Source organism: Fistularia commersonii, chromosome 9 (assembly GCF_037954325.1).
Source record: "Fistularia commersonii isolate RoL2024-O1a breed Wild chromosome 9, RoL_Fcom_v1.0, whole genome shotgun sequence".
NCBI lineage: Eukaryota > Metazoa > Chordata > Actinopteri > Syngnathiformes > Fistulariidae > Fistularia > Fistularia commersonii.
Window position 1 is genome coordinate 1,716,247 of NC_141292.1, and position 23,634 is coordinate 1,739,880.

The following is a 23,634-nucleotide window of genomic DNA, read 5'->3' on the forward strand; positions in this document are numbered from 1 at the left end:
ATGAAGTCAGAACCTCACCAGCCATGAACCTCCCCACACATCACTGATATGCACTCTACCACAGATCTGCTGTCAGACTGTATGACACCACAAATACACCGCTTACAGGCCTCACCAAAATTTTTTTTTGCACTACCCAACAACCTCCATCACTACTCACCACTATCATCCCTGCACAATTTTTATTTTATTTTATTTTATTTTATTTTGTTTAATTTGATTTTATTTTATTCATGCATATTGCCTCAGACGTCTTTTCTATCCACATCTCCTACTGTACACCTATTATTTTTATAATCATTCCCTGCACAAGTCATTTCTTTTTATATTTTTGTATTTCTATTGGAAATATTGTCCGTCGGCTCTGTGTATTTGAATCTATACCCTTTATTTGCATATTCTTTCCATTATTTCTATTTGCACACTTTTCTACTCTGTAATGCTGCCGCGACAATTGAATTTCCCCGTCGTTGGATCAATGAAGTCTATCCCATCTTATCTTGTCTTATTTGCATTATGTCCTCGCTAAGCCGTTTGCAAGATGAGCGGTGCTGGAAAACCGCATTGTGGAAACAGCTGGAGCCGAGACAGCCGAGCTGGAGATGAAGAGATGAAGATCTCGAGGTTCTTTAGGATCAGGAATGATATTTATTCCGTTATGTATTTTTATCCTTGTTGTTGTCATTCTGTTATCTTTCTTGTTGTCATTCCATTCTCTTCCTGTTTATTTTTATGCATGTTGTCATTCTGCTTTCTGTTCCTGTCTGTCCTTGCGATTGTCTCTTCTATTTATATTTATATTCATATTTATTGATATAGATATTATTGTTGTGCTGCTGTGACAAACGAATTCCCCCTATCTTCTTTTCCTTTCGGCTTTCCCCGAAAGTTGTTGCTGTTGCCTGCTGTCTATTTCTCTGCTGTCTATTTATTCATGGATGTCTTGCCGTCTTCTGCCTTTCTATTTATATTAATATTCATATTTATTTACATTTTTTGCTGTTGTTACGCTGCTTTGACAAAGGAATTTCTCCTATTGGGATCAATAAAGTTAACTTATCTTACTTAATGAATATATTATTATTTATTGTTATTATTTATGTATTGTATTTTTTTCACATTTTTATTTTATTTTTTTCCCTTTTTTAAAATAATTTTATTCTTGATTTTCATAATTTTGTTGCTGCTACCCCAAATACCCCAGTTTTTCTGATTCTGGATGGCTGAATACAAATAGTAAAAACTTACACTCCTCGCCGCTAGGGGGCAGCAGAGAGCGCACTGGACATTTTTCAGCCGAGAGACAGCGTAGAAGAAGAAATTGTAGTCGTAGAAGAAGAAGTGGCAGAAGCGGCGAGGCAGCATGGCTGTAGACATGAGATTACCAACTCTCCGCAAAGCGGTGTCCCTCTCGGTGCCCACGTTTGACCGGAAAGACCTGGTGGTCCCCGGCGACGTGATCACTTCAGACACCGGCTTTATGAGGTCGGTACCGGGCGTCGGACCCTCCGCGGGTCCCGGTGTAGCACGGCTAGGCTAGCAAGGAAATGTCATGTTTACACTGCTGCTAATTTCGAGCATCGATGCGTTTGCGTTAAAATATTTGTTTCCAGTCGCAGTCTGGCTTTCTTAATGAAGTGTTTTTTTAATGTGGTTCATTATAAATGATTGAATAACATGACTGACAGACGGATTGGATTTATCAAATCCAATGTGTAACTTGCTTATTTAGCCTGCCGTAAAATGCCGAGATTGTCGTGATTGTCTGTTATTCAATTAAGATAAGATGAACTTTTGTCACAGCAGTGCAACAGTTATATCGGAAATAAGAAAAAATAAAATATTTTAATTAATAATTGCAGTACTTATATGATAAGATCAACTTTGTTTATCCCCATAGGGGAAATTCTTTTGTCACAGCAGCGGCACAGTAATAAGTCTCAAGAAATATGAATATACTTATAAACAGACAATTATATTGCAATTTTAGAAATCAGAAGGCATCCATAAATAAATAGACAGCAGAGAAAACATCAAGGATAAGAATGAACAGAATGAAAATAAAAAGAAGTAAGTCGACAACCAAAACCAAACGACAGTATAGACAGAGTTATAATAGCAATGACAAGAATAAGATACAGGACTGTCTCAGAAAATAAGAATATTGTGATACATTTCTTTATCATCTGTAATGCAATTGAAAAAACAAAAATTACTTTCATGATATTCTAATATTTTGAGATAGGATTTTTGAGTTTTTGTAAGATGTAAGCCATAATCAGCAATACTAAAATAATAAGAGGCTTGCAATATTTCAGTTGACATGTAATTAATCCAGAATGTATGACATTTTTGTTTTTGTAATTGCATTATAGAAGATAAAGACCTTTATCACAATATTCTAATTTTCTGAGACAGTCCTGTAAATAAACAAAAGTTGGCAGGATGCAAGTGGGCTGAGGATAAAAGGATAAAAAAATACAAAACGGAATAATGTAAGTTAAAAAAAATGGACGAACAGGTCAAAATTTGCATTTCGTGCATGATCAAAATTTGTGTTCTCACTGGAGATCGGAACCTAACATCTCATTTTTGTCCGAAATAGAGATACAAAAGCTTGTTTGTCATTGTGATGTGCAAATTCAACTAAACTGCACACACTCCAGTCAGCACGCACATATAAACACACTCGCGCCTCAGATAAATGCATGTTGTTAAAACTAAATGTATACACGGTGAATTCTTTATACCTATTCTCCGTTCCACAGGGGTCACGGGACCTATGTGGACGAGGAGAAACTGACCGCTTCAGTCGCCGGGCAGGTTCAGAGAGTGGACAAACTCATCTGTGTCAGACCGCTTAAGACCAGGTAAGTGTCAAAACAGATATTTTTTCTCTTTTTACCCATTTTAGGTTGAGTAAAAATCCACAGGGGCATGATTTACTTACATTTTTTTCAATACCTCGAGTTCCATGTACTGCGATCTTGCTGTGAAATCGCACAAGTGTCCCTTAAAAATGACTACCAGTAAATATAGAGAAAGCCGGCTGCAAACATTAGCATCACTTTATTATGAGCCCGTCCTTTTTCTGACAATATTTTTGTCTTCTTAGAAGCTCAGATTCTGTTTGTTTGTTGATTCGATATGATTATGATGATGTTACCGTTTAATTTGGGATATTTTGTACGATGTAGCCTGGCCCGGTATCGTCCTCTGACTGCGACATTGTGTCGATTGCCACTGTGCCGGAATTTCTTCTAAAACTACTATTTTGCGATGAAATGACAGGTTCAACGGTGAGGTGGGCGACGTGGTGGTCGGCAGAATCACGGAGGTGAGACTATAAGCCGCTACTTTTTTCATAGATTTGAACACTGCGGCTTAAACAACGACCGGCTAATTTATGGATTTTTTGTGGCGAACGAGCTTCACGCCGCCACAACATTTAATTATTGTGAAATTCTGAAGAAGATGAAGGAAGTCGAAGATAGCGACCAGCTGGAGTAGGACAAAGCAGGGATAGAAAATGGATGGATTGTGTTATTTATTATTCATCTTTTTCTTCTGCCGCGTTACAGGCACTGTTTGGAAAAAAAGCTTTTGTGGATGTTACCGGTATGGATTTAATTAAAAGAATAATAACAATGTTTCTGAGTAACATCTTTCTGTGTGAATATCTCATGTTGCTACATGGACAAGTGCGCCCTATATATGTATACATACATTTATTTAGTTATTTTTAGCTGGTCTGGCTTATATTCAGGTGCGCTTAATAGTCCAGAAATTTCAGTATAATATTTCTAATTGCTGTGCGAATTGAAATTTCCCCACTGTGGGGCCAAATTTGTAATTCCGATTCCTTCCAATTGCATAAACCTGATTAACCAATATATATAGTGGACCCTCGCTACTTCGCGGTTTGACTTTTGCACCCTTGGTTTTTGTGATTTATCTTTTTTTTTTGCTGTTTTTTGCAGTATTTGATTTTTTTTGTCATGATAAAATAGCCGTACTTTAGCCTAAGAAGAAAAAACAGTAAAAAAATATCGTAAAATTAAATTTAAATTCATTTTATAATTATAATATTGCTTAACAAAGATACCCAGCATCGCAAACTCTCACTCCTCCCATTTATTACCATTTTAATATTGTGGTGGTCCACAATTTTAAGTAAATTATAAATTAAAAGTAAAAAAAAATGTTTCTGTGTAAATATCACATGCTACAACGTGGAAACCTGCATCTTATAGACAAATGCAGCCTACATACGTACACATAGATTTACTCAGTTATTTTTAGCCGGTGTGCGCAATAGTCCGGAAATTTCGGTATGTTCTTTCTGTCAAAATAAAGATACCGTTTGACTTCAAAAAGAGTTTGAAAATGTTGATATTTAAATTCAACCATGTCAGTAATGAATAACATGAAAACTCTGATTTAATCCTTCGTCCTTTCATTCGTGCAGGTGCAGCAGAAGCGTTGGAAGGTGGAGACAAACTCCCGCCTGGATTCGGTCCTCTTGTTGTCGTCCGTCAATCTGCCCGGAGGAGAGCTGGTATGACACCTGCAAATTCCTGTTGTGTGTGTGTGTGTGTGTGTGTGTGTGTGTGTGTGTGTGTGTTCTTCAAGGGAAACAGGTACCAACCATAAAAAAACCCTCTTCTTCCAGAGAAGAAGGTCAGCTGAAGATGAGCTCACCATGAGAGAGTATCTGCAGGAGGGCGACCTCATCAGCGTAATCTATTTTGGCTCCGTCCGAAGTCACACCGATTGTTGCGGCGTCTCCGTATCGCTCTCGTGTGACCTGGTTTTCTCTGGTCCCGCAGGCCGAGGTGCAGTCCGTCTTCTCCGACGGCGCCTTATCGCTTCACACCCGCAGTTTGAAATACGGAAAAGTAAGTGAATGACGCCCGGCGCTAATTTGATTTCAAACTTCAGTTTTTAAATCAGCATTTTAGGACTAGTGGATTCAAATGTCTCATCCTGCAGCGGACAAACTAATTTGTTTCATCCATACCTGATTGAATATGTTGATATATTTATTAATATTGAAATTATAAGATATACTTTATAGTTAATTTTTAATATAATAATAATAATATAGTTTTTTATTCTTAGTTGGTGAGATGAGATGAGATGAGAACAACTTTATTTATCCCGGAGAAAATTGTTGTGCCAGAGTTTCAAGCAAAAACATAACAGTAATAGAAATAGTAGGAAGGAGGAAGAATAAGAAATACAATGAAATATAAATTGTCTAAACTGTTAACTACAAAGATTTGAACATTCCCTGCTGCTGAGGGAAGAGGAATTAAAAAATTAGGAATTAAGAAATTAGGAAATTAAAAAAACAGGAAAAAAAAATTCTTAGAAATTAGAAAGGAATAAAAAAAAATGCGAGTGGTGTCACTCCACTCGCATGTGTTCATTTTTGTCAATGTTATTGTCACTCTGTTTCTGCTCTTGTTCACTTCGCTGTCTATTTATTTGCGGATGTCTTTTACTATTTTTAATCGTTTCTTTTACTTATATTCACACTCCTATTTATTGATACTGTCATCGTTGCGCTGTTGCGACAAAAGAATTTCCTCTCTCAGGATCAATAAAGTAGATCTCAAATTAAAATGACTTTTAATAGTTGTTTTTTTTTAATTTATATTTGGATTGTTCTGCCTGCCTGCTGCAAATGATTCTCAGTGACATAATTATAACACATAATTACATGTTGTGGTTTGTGTGTGGAGTCTCCGTGTTCTCCCCCGTATCTGCATGGGGTTCCTCAGGGTTCCTCCCGCTGTCCGAGAACATGCAGGAGGTTCACCGGAGACTCTACATCGCCCAGATTTGTGAATGAATATGTGATGGATTGATTTCCTCCCGCGGTCTCCAGCTGGGTCAGGGCGTCCTGGTGCAACTCTCGCCGTCTCTGATCAAGAGGCAGAAAACACACTTCCACAACCTACCTTGCGGCGCGTCCATCATCCTCGGCAACAACGGCTTCGTGTGGCTGTATCCGACACCGGGGCAGCAGGAGGAGGAGGCCGGGGGCTTCTACACCAGCCTGGAGGTGGGAGACAGAAGCCCGAACCGGGGACCCGATCAGACGTAAACTAAAAAATGGATCCGTATCCCGGCGTATTCTTCATGCGCGCTGCTTTTGCCTTCTCAGCCGGTCAGCCTGGACGATCGGGAGGTCATCTCCAGGTTGAGAAACTGCCTGCTGGCTTTGGCGGCGCACAAAGTCCTGTTGTTCGACACCAGCGTTCTCTATTGCTACGAGTCGTCTCTCCAGCACCAGGTGGGAAGCTTTTTTTAAGTTTTTTTTTCCGTCTGCGCTGTTCAGCGGTTATTTTATCGTATGCAAAGCGGAGATGTGGATATCTTCTCCGGTTCCCCTTTTGACCCTCTGGTGGCCGTAAAAGGAGCCGCACAGCCGGTGGGATCATTGAGACGAGGGAAATGCATCACGTGGTTTAATAAAATGCTTATTAACAAATTCATTTTTTTTGGTTTCTTTGTTTGCTTCCCTGTGGAGAGCAAAATGAGAAATTCATTGTCCAGGGAAACACGTTTCCGGACTGTACATATGACAATAAAAGCCTTTGTTTACGTCCCTTCCCTGCAAAAACCGTCACCATGGTAATCATTGACGATGTTTGCATGTCGATTTTTAAGTCACTTAGATGCCGATTTATTTATGTTATGTGACGCAAATTGCGTGAAAGTGATTTTTGTTTTCTTACACATGCTGTGGCATTATATTTTATTTAAATTAGGGTGTTACTGAGTGTGGCTCATAATATTCAAGCTTTTATTGTCATATGTACAGTCTGGAAACGTGTTTCCCGGGACAATGAATTTCTCATTTTGCTCTCCACAGGGAAACAAACAGATGAACAAAAACAATGATTTCGTTAATAAGCATTTTATTAAACAGTGCAAAGGCATGTAAACAGTACAACGGTAATCGTGAACATTTTTAATCCTGAAGTTTTACAAAGACATTCATCAGCAGTGTAAAACTAAGAGGTTTAGAACTACATTGGGGGGAATTGAGTTGCCAAATTGTTCTCGTTTGTTAAAGTGGCATTGTAATAAAGTTTTTTGAACAGTCCCCTTGTCTCTGCAGGTGAAGGACATTTTGAAACCCGAAGTGACGGAGGAGATCGTCACGGTGACGCAACAGAAGCTGCTGGAGCAGGAAGGTTGATGGCCGCCGGCCGGCGTGGACTTTCCATTCTTACCGAAAAACCTTCCAGCGCCGCGTTTAATTCACTGAACGTCTGATCATTGTTCAGTCCCAAACAACAGGATGTAACTTCCTCTGACACACTCAGAAATCATCCCGACATCTTGTATTTAGATTCCCTGTTCTTCACATTCGAAACACGTGTGGATGTTGATGAGAAATGTATAAATTTTGTATTTTCAGAATCTGTGTGTGGGGTTTTATTTCTGAATAACATATAACATATAAATTAAAACTAGCAGTTCATAAATTGGCACATTTATAAAAAATTATACACGTATACTCATTGTAGCATTGGTACTAAGATTGTTAGTAATTAATTACAACATAAATTAATAATTTCATATTTTTTAAATTATGGAATTTAAAAATTAATACAATTCACATTGACAATTTTTTTATTTCGATGAATTTGTGTTTTACTTGTTATTTAATTTTTACTAAATAAATTTACTAAAATGCAAATTTAAAACTGGGAGTAAATTTGAATGATAAAACCAAAGAAATGAGGAACGTTGCATTTCCAAAATTCCCTGTCATGCCTGATGTTTACCACAAATCTACCTTAAAAACTGTGAATGATTTATTAACTCAAAAAGTCAACTTTACTGTCAATGCTGCCAGATGTTTCACTCATACAGAGGATTGAAGGTGTTCCTCTCAGACTCCTGGTGCAGAAGTAGAAAAATTATACATATTGCAGGCAAAATGTACAAGAAAGGCAACACAGTTGTAGAGGAGGTTAAGATGCAGCGATTTCATACGTTTTAAAGTGAAAAAAAAAACAACCCCGGGGTAAAAAACATTCCACATGGCCTTTTTTTTTCATTTTTTTTAATTTCATCATGTTTTTTTTTTATTTTTTCATTCAAAAGAATGAAGTTCAGTTGCGAAAATAATAAGATTTTGACAAACACAAACCGTGACGGGAACGACTGGGAACCCCCACAGACATTATTGTCATTGCAACTGTTATTATTATCATTATTATTATTATCATTAACCCTCCCGACCACAGCCTCACCCTCACCTCCAGCCAGGTGCAGAGGGCGTTCTCCAGAAAGATCTCCTGCATTGTCCCAGTACCCAAGAATAGACGTCCCGGTGCTCTCGGTGACCAGAGGCCGGTGGCACGAACGTCACGTCAAGAAGTTGTTCAAGAGGCTCGTAGTCCAGCACCTGAAGGACCTGCTATCTGCTTCCCTGGACCCTGTGACGTTTGCACACAGGCAGCACACTAACTCCAACCACACCCTGTCCCACCTTGAGGGTGCGGGAAGCACTGGGAGAGTCACCTTCTTTGACCTTCAGTGCCTTCAATAGCACCTCCTACTCAACATCCCCAAGACCAAGGAGGGGGTTGTGGACTTCCAGGAGAATCGGAGGAGACGGTTACCGATCACCATCCAGGGTGAAGAGGTGGAGATAGTGGACTCCTACAAGAACCTTTGGGTCCACAACAAAAGACAGAAAAGACAAGAAAATTAGTATTATCATTATTATTATTGTCTATTTTGCTTGTTTGTTTGCTTTTACAAGTTAATTTATACAGCCTTGCTCAAGGGCATCCGGACACAGTCAGGAATGGAACCCACAACCCACGTTTGGAGGGGGACCCCTCAAAAGATGGGGAAATGAACTCAATGAATGGAGCACATTGATTTGTTGTGAAGGAAAACCCCCAAAGGAAAAAATTGTTATTATTATTATTATTATTATCATTATTATTATTATTATTATTATGTTGCTGCTATTAAGTATGACATGAAGTATGTTGTCGTGAGAGGACACAGAGAATAGTGTGAGCAAAGGGGGGTTGATTTGTTGTGGTGACCCCTGATGGGAAAAACCCAAAGGAAAATATTATTATTATTATTATTATTATTATTATATTATTGCTGCCATTAAATAGGGCATGAAGTTTGTTGGTGTGAGAAGACACAGAGATTAGGTTAGATGGAGGAGGTTGATTTGTTGTGGCGACCCCTGAAGGGATAAACCTAAAGGAAAATATTACTATCATTATTATTATTATTATTATTATTATTATTATTATATTATCATTCATATTATTATTATTATTATTATTGTAGTGCTGCCATTTAGTAGGGCATGAAGTACAGGACTGTATCAGAAAATTAGAATATTGTGATAAAGTTCTTTATTTTCTGTAATGCAATTAAAAAAGCAAAAATTACTTTTTCATGATATTCTAATATTTTCAGATAGGATTTTTGAGTTTTCTGAAGATGTGAACCATGATCAGCAATATTAAGATAATAAAAGGCTTGAAATATTTCAGTTGATTTGTAATGAATCCAGAATGTATGACATTTTTGTTTTTTTAATTGCATTACAGAAGATGAAGAACATAACAGCTACATATACAATACTTTTTCATACTCTTGTGAACTCCTTATCTTTCACTTGATACTGAAGACCTGAAGACACTTTATGGTTTATTTGCATTTCTTATTCTCCCCTTTTATTTTTTTACTGTTTATACACTTTTCTACTATTATTTCTTATTGTTATGTTTTCCTTGTAACTCTGGCACAACAATTTCCTTCGGGATAAATAAAGTTGTTCTTATTCTTATTCTTATTCTTATTCAATTGTTACTTAAGACACTTTATAGTTTATTTGTATTTCTTATTCTCCACTTTTTTTTACTGTTTATACAATTTTCTACTATTATTTATTATTGTTATGTTTTTCTTGTAACTCTGGCACAACAATTTCCTTCGAGATAAAAAAAAGTAGTTCTTATTCTTATTCTTATTCATATTCTCATTGTTATTCTTATTTACTTTATAGTTTATTTGCATTTCTTATTCTCCCCCTTTAGTTTTATACTGTTTATACAATTTTCAACTCTGGCACAACAATTTCCCTCAGGATAAATAAAGATGTTCCTTATTCTCATTCTTCACAATATGAATATAATATGAATATAATATTAATATAATATTATCACAATATTCTAATTTTCTGAGACAGCCCTGTATGTTGGTGTGAGAGGACACAGAGAATAGTGTAGCAAAGGAGTCTGATTAGCTGTGGAACCCAAAGGAGAAGAAAATTATCATTCTCGCTATTATTAATGTTTATTTTGCTTTTTTGTTTGCTTTGAAAAAAAAAAAAAAATCACATCGCCTTGCTCAAGGGCCCCTTATGGGCCCCGTCGGAGAATCGAACCCACAACCCCCGAGTCAAAGGGGGACCCCTCAGAAACAAGGTGAAATGAACTCATTGAACCCCTTTTTGGTTGAATTGATATCATTGATGGAGGTATTTGGGGGGCCTCCGTGGGGCCCCCCGAGACAAGCCGGCCCACGCAGGGCCGTGACGCCACGCGTGGCCCCACCCACATATTTGTGTAAACCACCTTGCGTACGAAGTATGGCGGCGCCAGCGACCCCGCGACGGCTCGGACAAACTTTACTGCTGCGGTTCTCCTGCGAGAGCGATGAATAAGTGCGCGGCGCGGCCGCTCGGAGATCACCATTCCCGGGACGAGAGGAGGAGGAGGCCCGCGGGGGGAGACGTCCGCGCCCGGCCCAGCGACCCGCCTCGGTTCCGCCTCGGAGCGCCTTCGGTCCGGGTGCCGCCGGGAGAGGAGCCCCGTGAGACGGGAAGAGTTGACGCGGAAGTTTGAAAGTCGCTCAACAACCCCCACCGCCGCCGAGGCTTCGGGTCGCGGGGAACACGACGAACCGGCGTGGGATTTAAACCGAAAAGTTATCGGGATGTTGGTTGTTTTTCCGAGGTTTTAATGCGGCCGACGGAGGGTTTTCTACCCGGCGGCGGCCAACTGTTGCCCGCTCGGTGTTGCGCTCCGCTCCGGCGCCGCTCCGCTCCAGCTAGCGCTAGCTAACATCCATGGCTAACTCCTATAGCAACTTGTGGTCGTCAGCAAACCCAGCAACGTAGATGATTTCGCGACCGTGTAAGTTCACACTCTCCCAACTCTCCTTTTATCACTTTTTAAACTTTTCTTTTGTTGTTTTTTTGCTCACTCGGGGTGTTCGTGAGCTATTCCCGGTGTAGGGAAAGCAGCTGTGGTCGTGTTTAAAAGGCAAGGGTTAACGGTAACAACAGATAATTCCACGGTTCCATGATCTTGACTTGTGTGTTAGCTGCTGTCCTGTAGCTCTCCTCACACACCGTGTGTGTGTGTGTGTGTGTGCGTGTGTGCGTGTGTGCGTGTGTGCGTGTGTGCGTGTGTGCGTGTGTGTGTGTGTGTGTGTGTGTGTGTTCCAGCTTGCGCATACATCATATTATCACCCCCACCCCAGAATCTACAAACTAACTTAGTGCTCACTTTACAAGTTAGCAAAGTCAATGATTGTGTGCATGGGTAACTTCCACATTGCAGTAGTGATGTATGCAGAAGTTACCTTGATTTAACTTTTAAAAGGGGATTAAAAAGCCCAGACATTCAGCAAATGACATTTCTGACACCTCAGCTAGTGGTAACTGGTTCCTAGTTGATTTGGGCGATGGGTTAAATGACTTAAGGATAGCCGTGTGATGCCCTGAGCAGAGGCCTATTTCTCCATGCACGTGTACATTGCAATGATTTCCAAGCTTTCCTGCACGTGGCAAAAGAAACAACTGTAGATTTTGCTCCCAACGTTATCATTCCACACTAACGCATAAAGTTCAAGTCCGAATTCATACATCCGGCGCCAAATCACAGCACAGTCGGCTGCAGAAAAAGGACTTTCCCCAATTTCCCCTGAAGGTGATTTCCAGAAACCTAACATTTACCCATGCGCGGGCAGCAGTGGAGAGGAAACTCCGACTTATCGGGGTGTGGGAATCTCGGACAGATCTCAGCTGGATGTGGGCGGCCTTCTGCCTCGACCGGTGAAAGTTGAAGTAGAGCGAGAGACAGGAATATAGATAGAAAGCAAGAATGTCTCAGCAACGCTAGCAGTCACATGCTAACAGCTGACATGATACATCTGGTTCCGTGGAAGTCAAACTGATTTTTTTTTCCCACTTCTCCCTCTCTTATAGAGTCACGTGAAATGCCCTTTTGACCCCTGAAGCGCCCCGGTTCCATATATGCACGATGAAAAGGAATCTACCGGAGCACTAGGGACGCGCGAGGCCGACACGCATCGCTCGCACTCCAGGGGAGGACGCGCTGAGCCTGGCGGCGGGGGGGGGGAGGGCTCCCGTGTCGTCTCGGCGCCGCCCCTGCCCCGAGGAGGGGGGAACTGTTGGACGGTGAGCGATTGAGTCCAGTTTGGAGAGTCCCGGCTGCGGCCTGGCACCCTGCCCTTATGGGGCAGCAGCCGGGAAAGTTTGTCGGGGACCAGAGGAGACCCAGTTTGCCGGCCTTCATCAAGGGGGGGAAGAGAGAGTCGTCGCGCCATGGGACCCAGCCCTGCAACGTTTTTGCTGTGCATGGTAAGAATATGTTTTCATTTTCTTATTTAACTTGCCACAAAACAACAGTAAGTACGAATATAACATGTCCTCCAGTAGCATTAGCAACTGAGCCAGGTCTGTCATTGTGGAATCTGTGAGTGTGCAACGTGCATTGATCACCGTTTTGCGCCAGAAATATAAAAAGGAGAGAGGCGATTGTTCGATGATCGGGATGAATTGACGGGCTCGCATGAAAAAAATCTGTTGTTTCTCAGCACAAAGCTTTGTGCCGACATGTTTGGTCTTCCTGTGCTTTGTCAAGACCCGGCGGCTGAGAAATCTCTGCAGGCGGCGAATACGCAACGACCACGGGCTCACTCACTGTCCTCGGTTTGCTATTTCATCGCCGTTTCGTTGATCTCATGTTGAAGACGGACAGGTGTCGCAAAAGTAAAAAACGAGGTGCAGTTTGGTCCTCGGCTTGCCTTTTCTTTTTTTTTCCCCCGAGCTATTATTGACACGGCCAGCGTGGAATACAATCTGTCCACAAAACAGCTCAATGCTAACTGCTGCTAGCAAGGTTTCCTTCGATCCAGCACATTGGACCCGATTTCGGCCTCAGAGGTTTTTACATCGGAAATCACCGGTATCTTTGTGAAAGTAACTAAACAGAGTTACTCTGATTACAATGGTGAACGGGCACACAATTGGAACTGGCCACTCCACTCAGCTTTGCAAAAGGGTCCAAAACAATGTTTGTATGACCTCGCAAAAGATTCAAAAGGAGGGCAAGGGTATAAACAGGAGTTTTTCATTTTGATATTCATGGTGAAGGTTTTTTTTTTTCCTTCACTGCTTTCTAGTTTTTATTCTAATTAAATGGATTTTCAGGTCCTTTTTACATATATTCCTCTCCAAATAAAAGGCGAAAATGGTGGTGTTACATATTGTTTTTGTTTACATTTGGTGATCTGAGATGCAGAGCAGTCTGTCAGCAGGGTTCTTATTCACAAGAGGGATCTGAAGCAGCAAACGCAAAGTCATGAAGCTTGAGAAAGTCATTTTTCAACTTAGGGCTGATTCAAACTGCACTTTCCCCCTTTAACACACTGTCTAGGGGTTAGAATTGTACGATTATGAATGTGGACTACACCAGCATATATATATATATATATATATATATATATATATATATATATATATCATACGTATGGATGTGTTTGTGTATATATCTATGTATGTATGTGTGTTTGTTTGTATGTATGTGTATATATATATGTATATACGTACGTACGTACGTATGTATGTATGTGTGTGTGTTTGTTTGTATGTATGTGTATATATATATATATGTATATACGTACGTACGTATGTATGTATGTGTGTGTGTGTATATATATATATATATATATATATATAGGTGTGTGTCTGTATATAGATATCTGTGTGTGTGTGTGTATATATATAGTATTAATATATGCATACGTGTGTGTATATACACATATAAGTGTGTGTATATATGTATATATGTGTGTGTTTGTATATATATATATATATATATATATATACACGTGTGTATATGTATGTGTATTTATGTGTGTGTATATACACATATAAGTGTATGTATATATGTGTGTGTATATATACATATATATATATACATATATATGTATATATATATTTATATACGTGTGTGTGTGCATGTATGTGTATGTATGTGTGTGTATATACATACATGTTTATGTATATACACATATGTGTTTGTGTTGTGTGTATGTGTGTACGTGTGTGTGTGTGTGTGTGTGTGTGTGTGTGTGTGTGTGTGTATATATACGCATACACACACACACACACACACACACACACACATATATATATATATATATGTATACACACACACACATGCAGTGTATATGTAAATGTGACCCAGTACTCTGTTTCTGACAGCACAGATAGACGACCGTCTTGCTTCTTTTTCAAGCTGCAACCCGATTTTTCAGCAAATTGGTAAGTTGGTTAAAAAAAAAAAAACATTGGCTTGGCATGCGCTCAGTAGATGGATAAGCTAGCAGCTAGCTGGCCCCATAAAAGGCTGGCTGGTACACATCAGACGGATCGGGCACGTCCAAAGCTGTGAAGTTATTTTATTTTTTTTTCCTCATTGCAAGTGAGTGAAATTCACACCACAATTATTTAAGTAATGGGTTTTTGGCAAGATTTGAACAACCGGTTGTTCTCAGTGCTTAAAAGCAATGCAGTGGGGTTATCTAAAGCCAGGAAGCAATTAATGACGGTTAACTTTGCCAAAAACGTAGAGCACTCACTTCACAAATAATAAACCTTCAGCGAGAGATAGAAACCGAGGAGGAACAAGCAGGGGAAGGTTGCATGAAAATGGCAACTTTTCCACGACAGCGGCGAAATAGTGAAAATAATGAAATTGACTCCGGTGTGGAGGATTTGTAATGACATGTCATGGATGATGGGATATGGCACAGCCCTACCCAGGTCTGGCAGAGGCAGTGCCCGAGTATCGTTTACTCCATGACCATATAAAGCAGTAACGCCTTGATTGCGGCCGATTTTGTTCTGTTGCATCAATGTGGCACAGCGGGGTTATTTGAAGAGGAAATCGCCCAGCATTTGGGTCCATGCGCTAGTAGTTTTTCAAGATGAGATCATTTATCAATCAGAATGAAGCTGCGCCAACCACTTAAAAACAAAAAAAAAAAAACAACAACAAACAATTATTCGTCAGCAAAGTGCGTGTATGCCATGCATCCGGCGAACTGATAAGTTTACCAAATGTGTCCGTAGGACTGTGATTGCCTTGGCAGGGAATACTTTCCACTGACTCTTGCATAACTCCGAGGGGGGACAGGACAGGGAAGGTCAGGAAAATAGAATGAAAGCATTTGCTGGTAAATGGGTCGAGTTTGGCAAAGGGTCAGCGACACGGGGCGTGTTTGTTTTCCCTTTCCGCGTCCCCCTTTCCCCCCCGTTCGTCCCACGATGAGCAGGTTCGACTGCGAGAAGGGATATGAGTCACGGTGCAAGGCGAGGGCAAGAATAACACACGGGTTTTGCATGTATTTCGCTCTTCCTCCTTCGTGAGCCCCGGCCGGCTAACGCGGGGATAGCCGACACCACGCCGCTTCTCCACAGGCAGGTTCAGACCTCTGCAAGCAGCTGCCTGAGAGAGAGACCGAGGCGGCGCAAGGCAAGCAAAGACCTGTTTCTGCTCTTGGCACCTCTGTGTACTGTACACCGGGGAGATATGATCTCATAGGCTAGCTAGCACGGATCGCAGAGACGGAACAGGGTCGCGAGCGTCTGAAACTATAGCTCACTTTTATTAACACCCCATATTCTTCATGCGCGCGCGCGCGCGTGTGTGTGTGTGTGGTGGTTAGATAACTCTGTAAATCACGTCGCAGGTCACGCATTAGATTTCATCTGCAACAAGGTTAGCGTGATGAGACAGGTTTGTGCAACTTAAAATTCTTGATTCGACACAAACCCCCAACCCTGTTGCTTTATGTATCTTTTAATTGTTTTCTAATTGTCGATTTATATTCATGTTTACTGATACTATAATTGTTGTAATGCTGCGATAAAGGAATTTCCCCGATGGGGATCATTCATCTTATAGTTCAATAAAAACGTTCACAGCCACCAAATAAATGATAAAAGCAATAGTTCTTAACAAATGCAATAAAATTGAACGCTGTAACAATTATTTACGGATATAATTGTTGCCCTTTTTCCACTGTATTAAAGTATTTTCCATTGTGTTTCTGTTATGGGACCCCAACATGGAAAGGGGGTTGAATATGAAGAGGGTGCAATCTCCAGTTTGGCCACTAGGTGTCGCCAAATCCCCGCTAAGAGTTTTCTCCCTGGGGTTGGATGGACAGAATAGCAGGGATCAACTCTTTTATGCATTACGTCACCGCATGTTTTCAACTAAAGAGTCACCAGCGTTTTTATTTTTCTTTCACTGCCGTCATTTTTGCATTTCCATTGACCGCAGAGAGACTCGTGTGAAAGTAAATGGGGATTCTAGTAACGCGATTGAAGTAAAAGCCGCAGAATGAAAGACGTTAACGAGCAAAGCTCCGGGACAATCGTTTACGGTCGTTGTTTTATAGAAATGGTCTCATGTGGACATGTCGCGGGTTTTATCCGGTGTCTCCTGGCTGTGAGCCGAGCAGCGGTGGTGCCGGCTAGTTTCTGGGAATATTTTTTCAACTTTTGTTTTTTTCGTTTGCAGTTTTAGTGCTTTGCAGTAGTTAATGCTCGACGGGTAGATTATAAACACGGGTCGAACGGTGCCAGTCCCCGGTCGGCCAGAGTGGGTTTCGGTCAGCGCACAAACCTCTGGAATGCTTCTTCGCCATTGGATGGATTTCAGTTTGGGCACAACAGAGCTTTTCTTACTCACAACAACCCCCCGAAAATGCCAGGTGGATGTGTGCGGAAGAGTCTGGTAGAGCTTTTAGTGCACTGACGGGGGAGAAAAAAACAAAAGATCGTTTTAATTCACATTCTACGGATGAGAGGAGTCGATGGAGCTGTTTACATGAGTTGAATATTCCGCTCGTAGTCTGTTTTACCGATTCGAGATGAGCTCGTCCGCTTTGCGTCTTCTACGTCATACATCAACGGCCCCTCGGGGACTGACATGTTTGCGCCCTTTCAAAAGCCAACATACTGTTTTAAGCATAATTCCAAAAAAAATGTTTGGAGTTTTTGAGACGGAGTCAAGCTGAGCGCGGCAATGCATTTTAATTTTTTTATTTTATTTTGATAGTGTGATGACGGTGCATGCTATATGCATGCCTCATCTTGGCTACTTTGAGCTAAAAAATACCGTTTGCATTGCAGCGTCACCTCCTCCGCCTTTGACTTCCTGTGGATGCCCCTTCCTCAACAACAAAAAGAGGACACGCGTACTCGACGTAAAAATGTCCGACCTTCCATACGAACATGACATGCGTATGTCATCTGTATATCTTCAGCCTCGCTTGCAGACGGTCGAACTTTGCGCCAGCTGTCACACATCCAGCGTCCGTCAACGCATCTAGAAAACGGGATTACGCAATTAGCTGCGAGGTCGTGACGGCGAGCTCGCAAGGCGTTTGGACGCGTCCTATCTCAGCAATGCGTATCAATGTGTTTCCAGTTATGCAACATCAAAGATGCTCGGGGTTGGCCGGAGGCTGGGAGTCACGTCAGACGTATCAAATTGATCTACTACTGTTGAGCGCCGATGAATCGGCCTCAATCCTCCGGAGTGATGGTGATTAATTCGCTTTTATTTTCTTGAAAATTGTACTTGGAGCAGAGGGGGTTGGAGGGGGGGTGGGGGTTACACCCCTACTTCCCCCCTTTCGTGTAACCAGTAAGTGATGTCATTTGATTGTGTGTGTGTGTGTGTGTGTGTGTGTGTGTGTGTGTGTGTGTGTGTGTGTGTGTGTGTGTGTGTGTGTGTGTGTGTGTGTGTGTGTGTGTTGCAGCAGCTGCAATCATGCATGTAGTAAGTGAATCCGTTCCTCTTTCAGCCTGAAACTCGCTCTTTCTTGGCTGGAACTCATGGAATCTATACAGTCTAGACACCAAATCTCCTCCCATGATCCCTGTGGGTCTAGAAGTGTGTGTGTGTGTGTGTGTGCACGCCCACATACGTACCCAAGCAGCAGGCGCCTAAATGTAACGGTCCTTGGAGGGCCAGCTGTTCAGCAGTGGCCGGCCATGTCTCCACCGTCAAGGCTGTGAGAAGCCGAGCCTCCCGTCTCTTTATATTCTCTGGACGGTGTTTTTTGCGGTAGGCGGCGTTTTGAAATGGCGTTGGATGACGCCGGGTCGATGAGTGAGTGTCCCGCCCTCTCATCGAGCAGCCGTCCACCTGGACAAGAGTCTGCTTTACAACCGGGCCCGCCGGTGAGTCGACGAAAAACAGGTGTGGGGTTTAAAAAAAAAGGAAACCCAAGGCGGCGTTTTCCTCACCTGGCAGCTTTTGTTTGTTTCATTTTTTTTTTTTTCCCTTCCATCGGCGTCTTCCATGCGAGACACAGAAGCGCGACCTCTGTCTCGACACAACGTTTTTTTTTTTTTTACACAACGTTTGTTTCCTTGGCAGAATCCGCGCATAATGAGGTTTTAACATTTGTCCGGTTTTGGACGTTTAGCCTCCATTTTAACTCTAAATCCAAGTTCTACCCATGAAAAATGCTTTTGTTATCTTATCAACGCCGCTGTGGATGAGGCCTTTTTACGCCCCCAAGCTCTGGAGCGCATCGAAAGAAAGTGAAAAACAAGAGATAAACGCGACCTGTCGCGCATTCCCCTGCCGAGTTTTCGTTAGCGGCGTCATGCTAAAACGCCCCAAAACGTACACGTCGCAAACAATCACCATGGAATACATCCACATGTTGAATGTTCGCCTTCCCCTCTTTCTGCAACTACTCTTTTACTCCGGCAAGGTCACCCCGCCTCTCCCGGAGTGTGGATGAAGAATTTTATGTGTTTTCAGTCAAGGGCGATGCTAGCCAGCCTCGCTCTCAGCGCGAATGCTCAAGACTTTTGCTTTATTTTAATTTTTTTAGCCTAATTCCAAGCGCGTCCACCTGGCATTCTCTACCCGAGTTACTCCAGCGGTTCATTGCGCGTTTCCAGATTTACATTAACCGTTGTGTGTGTGTGTGTGTGTTCTTGTTGGCCATGATTAACGCACTTTATATGTGAAAACATTACACAAGGCTATGTTCCCACTTCAACCCCAAGGCCGAGAGCAACTCAGACGGGAGCGTATAAATCACATAAAACCGATTTTAATTGACGAATTGGCTCGCGATAAGGTTTGTTTGAAAAAGGGGATTCCCGGGAAGGGTCAACCAATCGTCAGCTACGAAGGCATAAACAAAAGGTGAAACCAATTCTTTCCACTTACATAAGGTGCACGCTTTTTTTTTTTTTTTTGTACACAACATGTGAGCGTGTTTGTTGCAAAACAATCGGAACAAGCCGGTGAGCCTGACCGTGATTGGTTTTTTTTTTTGCTATTTTCTCCACCCCGACATCTGCAATGTTTTATTGGATCTTGGCTCGCGATCCCCCAGATAAGAAAACAATTACAGCCCGCACCATCTGTCGGTTGAGATCCTACTAATGGCTAATTTTTTAGCTACTCGTAGCATGTTTCCTTTGGATACGTGCACACTTTCTCCATTCCGTGGATATCCTCACAATCGGCGTGCATTTATTGCTGCGTAGCACGTGTCACCCGACGTACAAGCACGCATACCGAGAGCCTCTAAAGTCGAATTGAGGAATGCGGCGTGGGGAGCTCCTCGCCACCCGGGGTCCATCTGTGCACACACTTGTGCGCCCGCAGAAAAAAAAAAACACACACACCCCGGTTTCCCCTTGTCTCACGGCCGGGCGGCCAGACACAGCTGTTGTTTTCACCGCAGACAACCGGCTACCTGGGATGCCAGCTCCGGCCGGGGGTATAAATCTCCCCTCGGGTTCTCCCGGTGATCTCCGACCCGATTCGCGTGATAATACATGTGTTTCCGTGTCTGTATTTTGTAACGGGCTTCATCCAGACGTTCTGTCACCGGGCCAGTCGTGACTATATTGATGTGCCGTCCCGTCCCTCCGTGCCGGTCGTCGCTCGTCTCTTCGCTATAAGTGGGGGCTGCTATATTCGCTGCATCTGGTTCCACTTAGACACAAAGAAGAGCTCCAGCTCTGCAGCCCAGAGAGCCGCAGCGTTTCTTTTCCCTTTTTGTTCTACTCGGTTACCTCGACGGACGCCCAGACGACTTGGGTTTTTACTACGCCGAGGAAACATCTCCAAGATGTTTCAGGTCGACGGGCGAAAAAAAAAAAAAAAAAAAAAAAAAAGCTCCAGATATCCCTCGTCCATCTTTTTTTTTTTTTTTTTCTTTCCCTTCGTTTGTCTTCCCTCGTTCACGGGGTTTTAAATCCAGCCCGAGTCGAGGAAATACACCCAAAGCAGTGATGGAGGCTGTAGTTTATTTGTCGGCTGCTGCTTAGAACTGCAACACACACACACACACGCATGTGCTTCTCTTTTTATACCCCTAAAACTTTGGCTCCCCTAGACCATGTACTCGTAAAACAATAGAATAATAAAAAATGCGCTTTCATGCCATGGCCAGCAATCTGAGTCAAATTGAGTTATTAAAGTAAAAGTGACTGGATTAGAACCCAGTTACACCCACCCACACACACACACACACACACACACACACACACATTTTCTAAGTCAAGGCCATTTATCTGGCTGATTTCTGGGCGTCCGACCCGCTCGCCTGTTTGATCAAATTATAACATTTCTAACTCGGGTCCAGCATCCATACATTTCCGTTTACAGCAGATTTGCGTGTTGCCTTTTTTTTTTTTTTTTTTCTGCTTAGTCACCTGGTTTGTGTTGCCCTATTTATTTTGCGTCTGTCATCGTGATAAAACGGTTTCTGCAGCTCCGGCGGACGGGCGGGGTTTAACCTCCGAGGAGCCGAACCCCGACGCCGTCCGAGCAGATTCGCATCGGCGGGCGGAGAAATGTTTTTCGGGGCTGTTTTTGCGGCGACGTAACAATCGGGAAAAATTTGAATATAATGTCCCGTCCCGGCCGTGTACATATGGTGCATGCATTGTCAGGCCGTGGCGGCCGCAGACTGACGCTAGAGACCCTCAGCCTTGAATTAGAGCGACCGCCGGTTTGTTGTTAAGTGTCTACCCTCCCTATGGACATCAAATGAGTGGAGAATTATGTGGAACTCAAAAACCCCTTAACCTCATCTGCCGGTCCGCAAGCCTCAGACTCTCCGGCTGCGTTCTCTGGAGGGCCCTCGGTAAACATGCACATGTGCACAAACACGCTCAGCGTATCTGATATTTAAGTCGCCGTACATCGGCCGTTACAGATCGCCGACTCGCCGCACCTCCTCCTCCTCCTCCTCCTCTGTAATTCCGATGCTTGTTCAGCTGTATTTTGCTGTTCCGCCCTTCGTATTGATATTGAACGAGTCAAAAGCCCTCCGTGCAGAAATGACAGCGGCGTTTCTGTGCAGCTAGTTCTCTCGCCGCGTGGAAAACGTTTCTATATATCAAGGGGGCCATGTGGAGACGTTTAATTTGGGAAGTACCATCTGTTATTGTTGGCCGCTATCGAAGGCAAACCCTATGTAGCAACAGAGGGTTGGGAGCAGCGGCGCGGTGCGGCGGCGGCGGCGGCGAGGCGGCCCTGCGCGAACGCAATAAATGCGCGAGTCGCGGCCATCCCGCGAAACAGATGCCGCCGCTCACGCGAGCTGTGCGCCGCCGCCGTTAGCCCCTGGTACGTTAGTATACCACGCCATGTCCTTGCGGGTTCCATCTTATGTGGAAAAGCAGCCGGGGATATTATGGTCGCGTTATTGGCGCTCGTTTCGTCGGGCGCATACCGCGTTTTATTTTGTTTTGAGGAAACAAAGAGACGAAAACACCGGACGGCGTTAATCGGTTTTAACGTTGTTTTTAAGCGTCGCGACCCCGAGCGGGAGGGGTCGCGTTAAGAGGAAGTCCGAAAGCCATCCCGCGGGCGGGTGTACGTCAGTTAACTGCGGATTTAGTAGGTTCAGATTATAAAACACAAGCAAGTTACTCTCCAATGAGCTCACTTCCAAACAATGTGCTTCGTGTCTCTCCATCTGCAACCTTTTTTCCCCTCTTTCCTCCCTGACTTTTATGGCCCCTCTTCCCTTCATCCTGTCATCTCTCCGACACTGTACGAGTGCGGTGAGTTAATGAGTCTTTCTCGGAGTTTGAGGAAGCCTGCATTTCTTGTTAATTTGCACGGGGTGAGGAAAGGGGGGGGGGGGGGGGCGAAATGTTTGCCATACCAGCGGACGCCGGACGTTGGACTCGGTGCCGTGTTACCGGCTGGATCAGGGGCGGCAAACGTTCGGCCCGTGGGCCGATACCGGCCCGCCCGAGGAATAAATCTACATTTTATTAGAAATCATGAACTACTTATTTTTAAAATAATAATGCAGTTCCTATATTGTCCGCTAGCGCGCACTGTTTTGGTCAGTGTTAGCAACACGGCACCATGTGACTCACAACTCACAGCAGATGGCAGCAATGTGGTCTGTAAATAGTATTTTTACTACTTTTTAAAAACGTACATGCTTTTCCGTCGGACCCGACACCCTCATCAGCAAGATGTCGTCGTCAAAGACGAGAAAAGTGGACATGGAGTGTCAGGTTTTCTTATTTGTTGGTTGTGGTTGATGAGAAAGCTGCATGCTTGGTGTGGATGCAGGAAGTTTTGGTGAAATATACAACAAAATGCACGGAGAACTGAGAAGACAGAACTGAGGCGTAGTGTCGGTGGAATCGCGCTTACTTTGTTGTCATGAATCTCAGGTTGTTTGTCGTGTTACATATGTGGATTTTTACAATTTACCTGTTCCCCTTTACACTTAAACAAAGGAAAAAAATTGGACTTTTAGGTAAATACGCGATGCTTTTTAAGCCACCGAGGCTCAGAAAACGCTAACCGCATGCTCGGGCGTGACGCCATCCAGCTGAAAGGAACCCGGCGTCTTGTTTAGTTGTGTTTTGGTGCCTTTGTTTAATGGGTCACGCACTGTTGTGAGTCGTCTGAATTCCTCACACCGCTGGAGGGGGAGGGAAAAAAAAAAAAATGACAAGAATTAGGGTCAAAATGGTAACTCTGTGAAAATGATCCGCTCAGCCAAAGGCAGTTTCACTCGTAAACCATGAAACATTGCAAAATGATTTCGAAGACTGGCCCTGAGACAGATGTGGCTTCCTCTCTCCCTTATATTCTCCTATTTTTTTTGGCCCGGCGCTCAACGCCGAGCATGAATCATGCATGAAACATCTGTTGATTGTTTTCCCATTGTTTGTTGTATTTACTCAAAGAGCCTTCCTGTGTATTTTTCACATGCACTTTTATTGAA

General features: G+C 42.8%; 2 protein-coding genes across 2 annotated transcripts in view; both read left to right on the forward strand.

The window, feature by feature from the left end:
* Positions 1-1,253: 1,253 nt before the first annotated feature.
* Positions 1,254-7,432, forward strand: exosc2 (exosome component 2). The gene is made up of 9 exons (XM_086153034.1): positions 1,254-1,485; positions 2,769-2,870; positions 3,292-3,337; positions 4,469-4,558; positions 4,673-4,738; positions 4,830-4,898; positions 5,894-6,070; positions 6,173-6,301; positions 7,133-7,432. The coding sequence occupies exons 1-9, from the start codon at positions 1,364-1,366 to the stop codon at positions 7,211-7,213; spliced, it is 882 nt and encodes a 293-aa protein (XP_086009160.1). The 5' UTR covers positions 1,254-1,363; the 3' UTR covers positions 7,214-7,432.
* Positions 7,433-10,629: 3,197 nt separating this feature from the next.
* Positions 10,630-23,634, forward strand: part of abl1 (abl oncogene 1, non-receptor tyrosine kinase) — a 30,189-nt gene continuing 17,184 nt past the window's right edge. The window contains exons 1-2 of the mRNA XM_086151835.1: positions 10,630-11,201; positions 12,278-12,673. Coding sequence (XP_086007961.1) covers positions 12,547-12,673 — 127 coding nt within the window. The 5' untranslated portion in view covers positions 10,630-11,201; positions 12,278-12,546. The remainder of the gene's footprint in view (positions 11,202-12,277; positions 12,674-23,634) is intronic.

Bases quoted from the DNA above. Each gene is read 5' to 3' on its own strand.
- exosc2 (XM_086153034.1), top strand. From the start codon at position 1,364: ATGGCTGTAGACATGAGATTACCAACTCTCCGCAAAGCGGTGTCCCTC. The intron at 6,071-6,172 runs GTGGGAGACAGA...TTGCCTTCTCAG, and splicing joins GCTTCTACACCAGCCTGGAG to CCGGTCAGCCTGGACGATCG. The intron at 6,302-7,132 runs GTGGGAAGCTTT...TTGTCTCTGCAG, and splicing joins AGTCGTCTCTCCAGCACCAG to GTGAAGGACATTTTGAAACC.